Below are 14045 nucleotides of genomic sequence, written 5' to 3' on the forward strand. Positions count from 1 at the left end.
TGCATGTCCCTGCTCATTGCAGAGGAGTTAAACTAGAAGACCTTTAAACGTCTCTTCCAACTCTAAGGATTCTGTAACTATAATTCTGTGAAACTGCTTAACACCTGCCAACCAATGCATACCCAGTTCCTGAGCAGTCTCAGCCTCCCTTTCCAGCTCTTTCATTATATGGTTTCCTCACATACTGGCATGTGGTATGGGATATCGCTTTGGACAGGTTAGGTCAGCCGTCCTGTTTCTGTCTCCTTTGAGCTCCTTATGTCCCCTGAGGTCCCCTTTCTGCCAGAACTGTACAAGAAGCTGAAATGCCCTTGCCTTTGTTCAGCGCTGCTCTGCAGCAGCTAATACTTTGGTGTGCTGTCAAGATATTTTTTTTCCCAAAGCTGGGATGCTATGAAGAAAAAATCAGCTCAATCCCAGCTGGATCCAGAGTATGCTTTCTTTCTGCTACTTCTACCTGCTCACTCTCTTCCACTGCTCCAGCATGGATTCCTTCCCACAGACAGGGTACAGGTCCTTCACAGATTGCTCTAGTGTGGACCCATAGCCACAGTTCTTTAAGAACTGCTTTTGCTTGCATCTGTTCCTGTGGCATAACGAAGTCCTTCTGGAACAGACAATATGAGCATGGGTCTCACACGGAACTGCAGTGGCTGACAGAAAACCTGCTCCAGTGTGTGCTCCTCCCCACGGGCTGTAGTTCTTGCGAACTATCTGCTCCTGCATGGGTTCTTCACAGGCTGCAGCTTCCTTCTGTCAGCATCCACCTGCCACACTACTGTCCTCTATGTCTCCATGTGCTGCAGGTGTATGGACTGCTCCACTATGAGCTTCTCCATGGGCTGCAGGGAACTTCTCTGGCACCTACAGTGCTGGCTACCCACCTTTTGAATTGACTTTCATGTTTGCAAGGTTGTTTGTATCACATTTCTCACTTCTCTCCCAGTTACTGTTGCTGTGCTTTTCCCTAACTTAAATCTGCGTTCCCAGAGGCACATGCAGCATTGCTCATGGCTCTGGCCAGATGTGGGTCCCTTTTAGAGCAATTGGAGGTGTCTCTGATCACACAGGACACCCCTGCAGCACTCCAGCATGAAAACTTTGCCACATAATTTCAATGCATGCAAAAATTGAAGTAGATTTCTAATCACACCTTGATTCTTACAAATATTCAGCCTTTTAGGCAATGCAAAAACACTGTATACTTGAAAAATGGCATATGATACAAAATGATTTTCAAGCTGTAACTTGAAATGCTAATTTATGAAGAATGGGGCATGTTCCAGTATGGGTGTAATGATCATAAACATTAAGCAAGATCTGTGGAAAACTGCACGTCATCTCAATGATGAGATAGACCGAAAGGCAGATAAGGTAACTCCTTCATCACTAATTATTGTGTTCAGTTATATCAGAAAGACATAAAAGTTTTTTTTGTTGTTGTTCTTCCTTGTGATTTCTAGTCTTACTTTTTTTCTGGGTGAAAAAGAAAGTAAAGATAAGGGTGATTATTTTAGGCTTAACTAAACAGGGTGCTTTCTTTTCTCTCTGAAAGTAAGGCTAAATTTAATGACTGAGGAAAGATACCATGTGTTTTCTAGGTTCAAATTAATTTACCATTGATTGGCAAATTGCTTAGTATACTTTTGTGATGTGTCTGTTGAATTGTTGTGCTTTTCCTGCAGAATCCCTGTTTCAGCTTCTTCTGGAGATAACTGTCCGTAGCACGGGAATGAACGACAGTACAGGACAGTCCTTAACAGCACTTTCCTGCGCTTGCCTCTTCAGTTTGGTAGCTGCATGGGGAGAAACAGGAAGAACACTGCAAGCGATCTCTGCTATCCTCACCAATAACGGCAGCCACGCATGTCAAACTATTCAGGTTGTGTACTACAATTTCTTCGTATCTATTTTTTGTTGTTGTTGGTGGTGGTTTTTTGTTTGTTTGTTTTTTGAGGTAAAGGTAGATATTTCTTTTTTCCTCTTGAATTAAAGAAAGAACTGAAAATAGAACATTTAAAAATAGGCATGTTTTTTCACTATTTCTTTTGCTGTTTTTAGGTGCCAACAATTCTAAACTCTCTTCAGCGGAGTGTACAGGCAGTTCTGGTGGGCAAAATCCAAATACAGGACTGGTTCAGTAATGGGATAAAGAAGGCAGCCTTGATGCACAAATGGCCATTGAAAGAAATATCTGTAGATGAAGATGACCAGTGCCTACTTCAGAGTGATGGTTTCTTTCTCTATCTCTTATGTAAAGATGGACTTTACAAGATTGGCTCTGGATATAGCGGGACAGTGAGGGTAATGGCATTTCTTGTACAGTGAATGATAGTTAAAATACAAGTTTTTAAGATGACCCAGTTCCACTGAGAATCTTTTGTAGCTTACAGTTCTACAATTTGTCTATTTATTTTCTGAATGGTTTCTGTGAGTATTTCAGCATTTTCTTATAGTTAGCTTTTCTCAATATGTTGTTTAGATTATAAATGATTTTTTATAGAATTGTCATTCTGAGATTAGCTTAATAATTTGAATTTTCTGCTTTCCAGGGCCATATATACAATTCTACATCTCGCATCAAAAACAGAAAGGAAAAAAAGTCTTGGTTAGGCTATGCTCAGGTAGGTGAACACTTGAAATATAACACATATAATCTCCTCTCTCCATAGAGTAATTTAAGTGTAGCGTGACCTACAGTAATAATACTCAGAAATTGTTTTACTCCTTTGGATTTACTTATTATTTTTTTGGTAATGACTTCTAGATTATTGTGGAAGATCATACTCATCTGTAAGATGTTCCTTGAAAGGAATAATGAAAAGTGGCATTTATTTACATTGTCGTTTCTCATTTGTCACTTCTCAAACATGATGATTTAACGTTTTTAATTTATGAGTTGCACAGTCACACTTCATTATTTAAGAAGTACACATCAATTAATTTGGTGGATGTAATTAATTTGGTGGATCCATTGCAACAAAGCACTGTAAGAAATGCTTATAATATCTATTTGCAAAAATGATTTTTTTTTAATACATGTACAGTGAAACGCTGAAGTATTTTGATTGACTGAGGATTGAGGGGTGCATAAACCATAAGGAGACATATTGTTGATCTTTGGGAAATGTTAGCTGCGTTTGGATGCTTTGGTTTATTTAGGGTCAGTTTATGGAGAATCAAAAAATGTTTCTCACACCATTGTAGTTTATTATAGAAATAGTTTTGATGCATGTTTTTTTTTGTTTGTTTTATTTTCAGAATCCTGTTATTAGCACTGGATGTTTTCAGAAAATAAATATACTGAGAGAACTCTGAGTTTTCTATGTTCTTGAAATAAATTTTTATTGTATATTTACTATTAACCAAGTGCTCTCATTTTCCTTGTGGGAAACCATATATATCCTTATCTTAACTTGTATTTTTAACTTCAAAAATTACTGCTATTATCACAGCTATCATATATATATATTTATGTGAATGTTGATTTTTATTTCATTTTTTTAGTAGTAAAAAAAATATATTATCTAAAGGTACACCAGTGCAATACAAATGCATGAAGATGCATTCATTCAGGAGCCTTTTTTAAATCATTCTGGAAAGGATTAGGATCCACACGGTTTCTCTATATATGATTACGCATTTGCGAAGTCTGTACATAGCTATAAATATATTACATGTTATTCTTTGCTTGCTTATACAGCTGTATGCAGTCACACAGCAACTGTGCCTGAGCAAAGGCACTGCTAGTTGTTTAAAAGTCAGTCAGTATAATCTATGTCTGTGTAAGTTAGGTGATTGTAGTTGTTGTCTCTAAATATGGTAAACAACGCTATTTTGAGGTTAGGCCTCAGTGACTAGCCTGTGAAATGCATCAATTTTTAGATGAGTAGAATACCCACCTGAGACCAGTCATGCTTTAAGCAAATGTAAGCCATTGTCGAATCTCTTAGTATGATGCTGCCATTATCAGAATTGTCATTTAATTATTATTCAAATTGGTCTCTGGAAACCTCCAGGTGGATTCTAGTCTGCTTGGCCTCAGCTGATTTAATGAATATGTTTGTAAGTGCTATTAAGCAGTCTTTTTCATATAGCTGCTTTTATAACAGAAGTAGTTTCGAAGTGTGGTTTCCCCAAGTGTTCCTACCCTGCCTTTAACACCTTTGAAAGGTTCCTAGGCATTACAAGAACAAAGTGGCCGGATGCCTCTAATATGCAGATATCTAGTATGCTTGTTGTAGAACTGTGGGCTTATGCAGGCTATCTCAAGTAAAGTAAAATTAAAGATGAAAGTGAAGCAAAACGGAATCATTGATGCTGGAAAAGAGCTCTAACATTATCTAGTCCAACAGTCAACCATCACTGATGTGCCTGCTAAACCATATCTCTAAGTGCCACACAAACAAGTTTCTTGAACACCTCAAAGAAGGTGTTCCCTGGGCCTCTGAACACTTTCTGCTGACCAGACAGTTAATTTTGAGGAGATGAAAGTATTCTACTTGTAGAGGAACTGGAAGTCATTAGTCCTGAATACATTCCTTCCTCTAGGTTTGGTTAGGATCTGGGACGTAAACCATATAGTAACTCATTGTATGTAAAATTCTGTATCGTGGCTGCTGTCACCAAAATCATCATGTCAGAGAATTTCTTTCATGAAGAGTTTAAAAACTCTCTAGTGGGAGTCAAGGTACTTGATGTTTTTGAAAAATTCTCTCATGTCACAGGTTACCTAAATTTACCTGTGCCCGTGACAGGGGACAGCCGCCCCGTAGGGCCCCCAGCCCGGAAAGGAAGGGAAAAGGGGAATGGGAAAAAAAACCAGCATCGGCAATCTAAGGAGGAAAACTTATTTTACTAAATATGATATCGGAATACAAGATAACACAATATAATATAATATAATATAATTTAGTCTAATAAATCGAACTAAACAGAGAGAGAGTCCCTGAAAACTGAGAGGCTGTGAATTCTAGGTGACATCGCTGTAACGCTTCCCACTCCCCAAGAGTCCAAGAGAGAGAGAGAATTCCAGCCTGGGAGCGAGATTATGTATGTCCTCCTCCCGTGATTTATCTCTGGCCGCGATGTCCTCTGGGATATGTAGTTCTCCTCCGAGAGCTGACTACTCGGGACACTGCCATTCCACGGAACTGGAGCATGAACCTTCCAATGATCCATACTGCACATGATGTTATGATGTAGGATATTGACAGCAACACTACAAAACCATGACATCTAGTCTTTTAATACGCTTACAGAAGCCATGTTTGAGTTATCAGCATGCTGACTGAAGTGTGTGGAGTATCAAATTTCTGGTTTCTGTCCTACAATTTCACTAGTGGAAAAAAAAGTTGAATATCAAAACAAAACTTATTTTTTGACTGTACCTTTTGATGTATTTGAGCATATTTTCATACCAGTATGTATTCTTACTTTTATCAGGGCTATTTATTATATAGAGATGCGAACAATCACAGTATGACAGCCATAAGAATAAATCCTGAAACTTTGGAGCAGGATGGTACAGTTGCTTTACCAGGTACGAACCTCCACATTGAGAAGATGGTTATAGTTTACTGTTTATATGGTATCTATTTTCAGGTAAGCAGAAGAATAATCAAGATAGATTTTGAGAATGGAGAGAAACTCCTTTGTTATGCCTTTGATTCTCTGCATTAGACCAGTTGTGGTATTTCCTTTAGAGATCTTGCATATACTCCAGATGTTACAGGGAGAATATTGTATCTTTAAAGAATATATAGTTTTCTTTATTGAAAGACTAAGAGCTCAATTCCTGCTTAAAGAATTTTTACTTGTTCCTGGTTTGAACTTTTGACAATTTGATATAGGTGCAGCTTTGTTTTTAGTATACTTTATATGGAGGTAGTCCAAACTGAGGGAAGTCATTTGTTATATATATAGGCAGAAATATGTCCCCAAAACTGAAGGATACTAAAGAACAATGATGGAACATGCTTCTAACGTTTCAATTGGTTGGTAGTGTTTACATTTTGTTGTGTTTTGCTTTTGTTTGTTTTTTCTAGGCTTCCTGTTGAAACTCATCTGTTAGCCACCCATATAAACAGATGGGACACAAGAGTTATCAAATAACAGGCTTATTCTTAATGGTTAGATGAAGGTGAAGGATTCTGTGTTGCATCCTGCTGTATATAAGAAAGCACTGATTGGAAACTCAGAAAATGTCTCAGATCTTTTGTATTTATAAAAAACAAACAAAAAATTTAAAACAAAGGATTAATGCAGAATCTAGTCAATGCAACACAGTCTTTTTGGGGCTGTATAGGAAATTTGAGCGAGTGATATTTAAGGACCCGACAAATTGCCTTACAGGACTATATTTCCACTTGGAGTTACATACATAACTTAGAGTTATATACAAAACTCTAAATATTTACTGCTGTCTCACTCTAACCATATTAATGACTTGTAGCATGTTCTTTAGCTTTGAAAAATCACATCAGATAGAACTAGAGGGCACTTACCTTGATAACAGCTGAATGCTGATAGGAATCCAAGTATTTCCTCCAAGTTGGTATGTCATTTGGTTGTAGTTCCATCTGGAATTAATCTAATTCAAATACCCTGACCAGTTGTAATACATTTAAATAAGGTATTCACATTTATTTGTAAAGAAATGAGAATGAGATTAGGAAATGCAATTAGGAGCAATCCTAGCCAGAAGTCATGTGACCTAAGAAAGTTTTGATAACTATGAAATGTGAACTTCTCTTTTCTCAGATGGTAGCATCCACAAGCTTCTTGAAACTACGGGCTCTTTTAAAGGCCAGTGTTTCCATTCTAATAGATGATGTAGCAAATCTAACTATATATCTGGAACTATCAGACTGTGTCAACATTCTTACCTCTAATAAATGCTTTTGCCAAACTTCATACGCTTTCCCTGAGCTAGCAATCTGTCTTTCCAATAGAAATACCTTACAAGAATCCCCAAATTCTGAAATTTGCTAGGTAGGAATTGAATGTATATATTTAATGTACTGGTTAGAGAGAGATCTTAGTATAAAATAAAACCTTGTCTGAGCAGTATGATTTCTTTCTGTCGAGTTATAATGAGAGTGAATTAAACAGAAGGAGAGAACAGTGTCTGTAGGTTAATGCTAACTGGTGCAATGCGCTTCATCTCTCACAGATTGTCATACCGAAGGGCAGAATATCCTCTTCACTGATGGAGAATATGTTAATCAAATAGCAGCATCTAGAGATGTAAGTGTGTCATACAATGGGCAAACAATTTTTACTTCTCATCTTATTCCTTATTTTATAAAATGTATACAATTTCCTTTTTGTTTAGTATTTTGCTTTTTCTTGGCTAACTCAACTAAGGAAGAAATCTACATAGCTAGATGTCATGGGAAGATGCCATTTATGTTTTTTTATATTCATGCAATTTTTATTTGAGATGGAATGTGATTTTTCGGATAAGTTTTAAGAACAACTTAATTGCTGTCTTTGGAAAAAAGACATAATTGTAAAAGCAAAATTTCTGTGGCAAGGTTCAGAACTTATTATTTCTGTAGCAAATCACTATTTTCATAGTAAATTCAAATAATTTACCGTGGCAGATACTTTTCCTCAGCTCATCCTGTTTGTCTTTCTTTTTTTTTTTTTGGTCCCTCTATACTAAATGTTACTATATCTGTGTATCTGCTGATAATTAAATCTGATATAGTACTGTACTGATGGACTTAGCCTGTGAAGAGTAAATCACAATATTTATTATTTAGTGTAAAGTGAAAGTATTTTATTTATTGCAGGACGGCTTTGTAGTGCGAATATTTGCAACAAGCACTGAGCCAGTGCTGCAACAAGAACTTCAGCTTAAGCTTGCAAGAAAATGCTTACATGCCTGTGGCATTTCATTGTTTGATCTGGAAAAAGACTTGCACATTATCAGTAAGTTCTTTTATTTGAAGGTTAATTATAAGCTAATAATTAAAATAAGAAGATTAAAACTCTGCCCCTTCCCTTTGTTTGTCTTTATTATGTGAAGGAAAATATAACTCCATTATAAATGAGGAGAAGCATAAATTTTTGAAGAAGCTTAAACTCTCACTCATAGTAAGACATACACTCATTTTGAACTAAAGTCTTTTTGTCTACAGTGCTTTCCGCAATTTTCCATTATTTCCCTTTAGTTTATAATAAGTATAACATTATTTGAAGCTTAGACTTGATTATAGGGCTCATGTAACATGTAGTTAAGCTACAGAACTCCTTGCTCTAGGTCATAGTTTACAGAAGTTCTAAGGACTGCTGCCTGGATTCATTGGAACAAATGCAAATTTACTAACATATCTGGAAACAGAATCGCTATCAGAATTTTTAAGATGTCGAACTCCTGGTGTCTAAGTAGGTAGCTTAGAGAAATTGACATTGCTTAGTTCTTTTGTTAGTTCAGCTGTTTGGTTTTGACAGAACAAAATAATGTTTGGGCATATGAACCTTTTGTCTGACCAGGTGCAGTTGCTCTTATGCTAATGCTTCTTTCTCTTTGGACAGCTCCATTACATCTAGCTCAGTAAGCTTTGTTGTGGCAGCAAAAGTTTGTTTCTCTTGTAACTTTGTTTAGAACCTTTGTTTTGACAAACACTCCCTGATGGAGTTAGGTCCATAAACTATTCTGTGAAACTGCCTAGTGAAACTGGTTAATGGTGATCTTCCTCACACAGGTACCGGGTTTGATGAGGAGTCAGCTGTCCTTGGTGCTGGAAGAGAGTTTGCACTTATGAAAACTGCTAGTGGAAAGGTACTGAAATTGTACTTCCTGCTTTTCATCTGTTTAAGTTGGCTGTCTAAGCATGACCTAATGAAAGATGTCTGTAAGTGTTCTCATAGGTTAATATACACATTTCCTAAGTACTTTTGACTGGTATAGTTCTAGGGGAAGTTTTTCTTGTTCATATGGTTTTATATTTTTTCAAGTAAATGTTGTGTTATATTACTGTTCATGTACTCACTTTACTGCAAATAAGCTTTAAAAAGACATACTAAGCATTTTATTTTTCTGTATATAAATTATCAAACCAAACAAATATGAAAAATAACTATAGCAGAATAGATAGCACACCTCAAAGGCAGTAAAATCAGATCAGGATGCTTCCTACATTAAATAAAATTTCATAGGTCTAGAATATCAGGAAAAGTTCTGTACATTTTGAAATGTCAGGTTTTAAAAACAGTGCAGATTTAAAAATGATGTACAGTGACATATTGTGGCATAACTGAAAATGATATACCATTTTTTCCTAGATTTATTATACTGGTAAATACCAGAGCCTCGGAATCAAACAAGGTGGTCCTTCAGCAGGAAAATGGGTTGAGCTACCCATCACAAAATCTCCAAAGATTATTCAGTTCTCCGTTGGACACGATGGTTCACATGCCTTACTTGTTGCAGATGATGGAAGTATATTCTTCACAGGTTCTGCTAGTAAAGGAGAAGATGGCGAATCAAGTATGTGCAATGTTTTCATGATTAGGAGATTATAAAAGCCTACTAACCACTTTTTCACTTGAAAGGAATGTTGTTGAAACTTTCCAAGAACATGGAAGCATGCTGTCGGTAGAAGTATCTTAGGTAACGGATAAATGATTAATACACCATCCAAAAAAGTGTTCCTATCAAAGTAATTACCACAGCTCTCTCAGCCTATCCTCTTAGGAGTGGTGTTCAATCTCTTCTGTCATTTTTGTGGCTCTCCTCTGGATGTGCTCTAACAGGTCTACGTCTCTCCTGCACTGAGGAATCCTTTTACACTTTCAAGCAAAAATTGGATATTGTATTTCAGTAACACTTTCCAATTACCTTAAGTGCCATTGAGTTTAAAGTTTACTCAATTAATGTATTCTGAGTACAGGATGTTGGTTGTACTGCTCTGGTATGACGGATGTCAAACATTATCATACATAGTAAACTTGAACAGTCTTAAATGCAAACCTGCTGAAAGATGTGTGGGAGCAAAGTCACTTCTTCAGTAAACTTTGAGTAAATTTAAGAGCTCTAATCATCTTAGGCAAGAAGATTTCAGAAAAAAAATATTCACAAGCAGAAATTTCAAGATTTCTTCTAGCAGTTATTTGGAAGTTTTCTGTAATATAATTTAATTATATCTTTTTCTTATATATTAAATTAACATTCAATTTCAGATAAAACAGTAGTTAAGCACTTTGGAGTAAATTGCTGATGCTCTCTTTCTTTATGTTAGGGAAGTTTAAGCCGGTTTTAGCATTAGATCTTTGTACTAGAGTATAAGATCAGGATCCTGATCAGAGTCTCTCTGTTCTTTTAAAAGTGCAACTCTGTTCATACTGATCTGGTTCTCTATTACACTCTAAGTTGCCTCAGAATGAAGTGCACAAATGACAATTCTTTTAAATTTCTTTTAAAGCTGGGCAAGGAGATTGTGTTTTGGTCTGCAGAGTGTATGTGCCTGTTTTCTGTAGATAGTTGGTAACTCAGCATTTAAAGGTTACAGTTGTCTGATATGGATGCAAATTGACAGTGAGTAATAGCTGATAGTTGTTTGTTCTGTTGTTTAGCTGTGTTTTTACTGTTTTGTTTAAGGATAGAATGCAAACAATCAATGCTTTTATTATTTTTTTAGTTAATAGTTATAAAACAAATGCTATTGTGTCCTCAGTTGTTTTTTTTTGGTTTTTTTTGTTTTTTGTTTTTTTGGTTGTTGTTGTTGGTTTGGTTTGTTTTTTTGGAATAACTTGTGATTTATTTATTTAAAGCAAAAAGCAGACGGCAGTCAAAACCGTATAAACCTAAAAAAATCATCAAAATGGAAGGAAAGATTGTGATATCTACAGCTTGCAATAATGGAAGCAGTTCTGTCATTTCAAAAGATGGAGAACTCTACATGTTTGGAAAAGATGCAATTTACTCTGATAGTACAAGTAAGCTAATATTTGTTCTTAAAATAGAGTAATTTAAATTAGTCTGGAAAGCTCTAGCCTGTGGAAATTATGTTTGTATTTCTTACTCTCCTAATAGATTTCTGAATTTCTGCTGATTCAGACAGATATAACAGAAGGATAGAAAGACTAGAGAGTTTCCTTAAGTTACATTAAAAATATGTATGTAGGATCATTAGAGAATGTTTGCACGAAGGGGAAAAACAAATGCATTAGTTATATACTTAAAGTATCAGTTGTATATGTATATTAGTTGCACATTAGACAGCCACACAGTAAAGTCAGAAATGAGACATATTATGAACAAAGCATGCAGGAAACCAGGCCTTACAAGTTTCTTTACAACTCTACAGAGAAATTTGCTTGTGATCCAGTACATATCAATTTAGGTAATTTTTCTGAAGAAATAAAGTCCAGAATGATTATTATGGCTCTCTTAGAGTTATTTTTATGAACTGTTTTTATCTTTTCTCTTTTTGCAGGACACACAATGTAGGGCTAATTGTCTTTTCACTTCTTACTGTAGTGCTTGTTTTGTCTATCAGTTATTCTTCTACCTTACCATTAATTTAAAAATTGTCAGTGTTCATTAGCAGTTATGTTATATTACAGAAGTTTTCATCTCAGGTAGAAAGTGCAATCTACCACTCAACTTACCTGTGTCATATAGGTTTAGTTACAGATTTGAAAGGCCATTTTGTGACTCAAGTAGCCATGGGGAAAGCTCACACCTGTGTGCTAATGAAGAACGGAGAAGTTTGGACATTTGGTGTAAATAACAAAGGACAATGTGGACGAGATACAGGCTCCATGAGCCAGGGAGGAAAAGGTAAGGAACCTAGGTTTTCCCTTTTGTTTAGTGTGCTGAAAAATATTGCAAGCAAAAACATAACTAAGTATTTTATCTAAACCGTAGTTCTGAATCTAAAGCTTAATAATTCTGTTTTCAAAAAACAAACAAACAAAAACAACAGCAAAAAAAAAAAAAAAAAGCCCACAACAAAACAGCAACAGAAAAAACAAACATGCATAAATGCTTTTACTTCTTCTCTTGGGCATTTGGCATTTTGCGTGTACTAGTACACTTAGCTGTGTAAAATAATTACTTCTGTTTTACTAGTGAAAAAGCTTTTCTTTAAAACAAACTAATAAAACATGACCTTATGACTCTTTGTCGTACTATGTGCATTTGTCCTAGTAACAAAAAAAAAAGTTCTGCCGTTGTTCTCATTTAATGTAGTGTCTGTTTTGTTTGCATAAACAGTGTATGAATTCAAGTTGACATCTTTCTGCATACATCTGAATGTATCCCTTGCTCCAAAATACAGATATGACAGATTTGTCCTTCACTTTTGCAGAATTAGAATATTTTATAAATGATAAGTAAATGACCTGTTACTTGTATAGAGAATAAAAATGTTCAATTTTTCTTTTTGTTGTGAAGCCTAAATATGAGCCCCAGCACAAGTTTGGATAGATTTCAGAAATTTAATTGTGCCATATAAGAATGTGAATCAAGCTAATTATTCTACTTAAAATCTGGTTTGTGAGTGTTCTTCAAGTTTTCTTCATTGGTTACTACTGAGCTTAGAAAACTGCTGTTTCTTGTTTCACTGTCTTCATTAGGCTTTGGAGTTGAGAACATGGCCACAGCAATGGATGAAGATCTAGAAGAGGAACTGGATGAAAAAGATGAGAAATCCATGATGTGCCCTCCAGGCATGCATAAATGGAAGCTGGAGCAGTGCATGGTGTGCACTGTATGTGGAGACTGCACAGGCTATGGAGCTAGCTGTGTTAGTAGTGGGCGTCCTGACAGAGTTCCTGGAGGGTAAGCAAATATATGGAAATATTATAGTTGGCTGAACAGGCAAAACTTGTTTTCTTCAAACGTTATATCTGAAAATGGGTATGCGTGTTTGAAATCAGAAAGCACATATAAATTTACAACACTTAATTTGTAAATAGCTTGTATTGGTTAAATGTTATTTAATTCTAAATGCATTTTTTATATTCTGTAGGATGTATTTTGTTTTCTGAAATCTGTTGAGTATGGACAGTAACGTAGTCTGTCTTGTGACAGACATATCTCTTGAATGACATTTATAGAACAGAGCTATTATCAGGTACAGTCAGTTTGAATTCATGAAGAGAAAAGTCTGTCTTAGTAATTTGATCTTCTATGATAAGGTCAGTGGCTTAGTGATTGAAGGATAGGCAGTGAACATAACCTTTCTAGATTTTAGTAAGTCTTTTGATAATGGTCCCTTGTAGCATCTTTTTGGATAGCTGGAGTTTAATAGGTTCATGTTACACTTAGTGGTGAACTGACTGAACTGCAAAGCTCAGGGGTTTTTAGTGAATGAGGCTGCATCTGGTTGACAGCCAGTCACCAGCAGTGTTCCACAGGGCTCAGTTCTCTGGCCAGTTCCGTTCAATATTTCTATTGGTGATTTTGGATGCAGGAGTTTGGTTGCATCCCTAGCATGTTTACAAAACTGGGAAGTGCTGTTGATTCTCTGGAGGTGTTAGAAAGACCTAGATAGAGTGGAGCACTGGAAAATCAACAATGATATGAAATTCACCAAAGGTAAATTCTGGATACTGCACCTGGATAATGCCAGACACAGGGAGCAGACTGGGAGAAGAGTGACTAGTGAACAGTCTTGCAGAAAGGTCCTTGTGGTGCTGGTCGACTGCAGGTGCAATATGAGCCAAATGTGTGCCTGGACATCTAAGAAGGCAAACCTCATAGCCATGTGGTCAGAAGAGATATTTCTCCTGTTGTACTTAGCATTGTTGTGACCTCAGTTTGAATACTGTGTACAGATCTGGGCACAGTATCAAAAGGATGTTAAGATATTTGAGTGTGTCAAGAGGAGAGCAACAAAGCTCATAAAAAGGTCTGGGAAATATGTCCTATGAGGGGAGGCTGTGAACACTTGGAGAAGATGAGGCCAAGAGGTGACCTCACTACTCTCTACAACTTCTCTAGCAGAAAGCCAAGCTCTTCTCCCTGGAGACCAGTGATAGAATATGAGAGAAATGGCACAAAGCTGAGCCAGAGGCAATTTAGGCTG

At 36.2% G+C, this 14045-nt stretch overlaps 1 protein-coding gene across 18 annotated transcripts in view; it reads left to right on the forward strand.

Moving 5' to 3' along the window:
* The window catches only part of MYCBP2 (MYC binding protein 2), a 184243-nt gene that overhangs the window by 36425 nt on the left and 133773 nt on the right, over window positions 1–14045 (forward strand). For all 18 annotated transcript variants that reach the window (XM_032442048.1, XM_032442049.1, XM_032442050.1 and 15 more), the window contains exons 5-15: window positions 1686–1882; window positions 2062–2304; window positions 2553–2624; window positions 5446–5542; window positions 7175–7248; window positions 7800–7938; window positions 8715–8791; window positions 9295–9499; window positions 10783–10947; window positions 11636–11794; window positions 12592–12796. In XM_032442048.1, the coding sequence (XP_032297939.1) occupies window positions 1686–1882; window positions 2062–2304; window positions 2553–2624; window positions 5446–5542; window positions 7175–7248; window positions 7800–7938; window positions 8715–8791; window positions 9295–9499; window positions 10783–10947; window positions 11636–11794; window positions 12592–12796 (1633 nt within the window). The remainder of the gene's footprint in view (window positions 1–1685; window positions 1883–2061; window positions 2305–2552; window positions 2625–5445; window positions 5543–7174; window positions 7249–7799; window positions 7939–8714; window positions 8792–9294; window positions 9500–10782; window positions 10948–11635; window positions 11795–12591; window positions 12797–14045) is intronic.

Source organism: Coturnix japonica, chromosome 1 (assembly GCF_001577835.2).
Source record: "Coturnix japonica isolate 7356 chromosome 1, Coturnix japonica 2.1, whole genome shotgun sequence".
Taxonomy (NCBI): domain Eukaryota; kingdom Metazoa; phylum Chordata; class Aves; order Galliformes; family Phasianidae; genus Coturnix; species Coturnix japonica.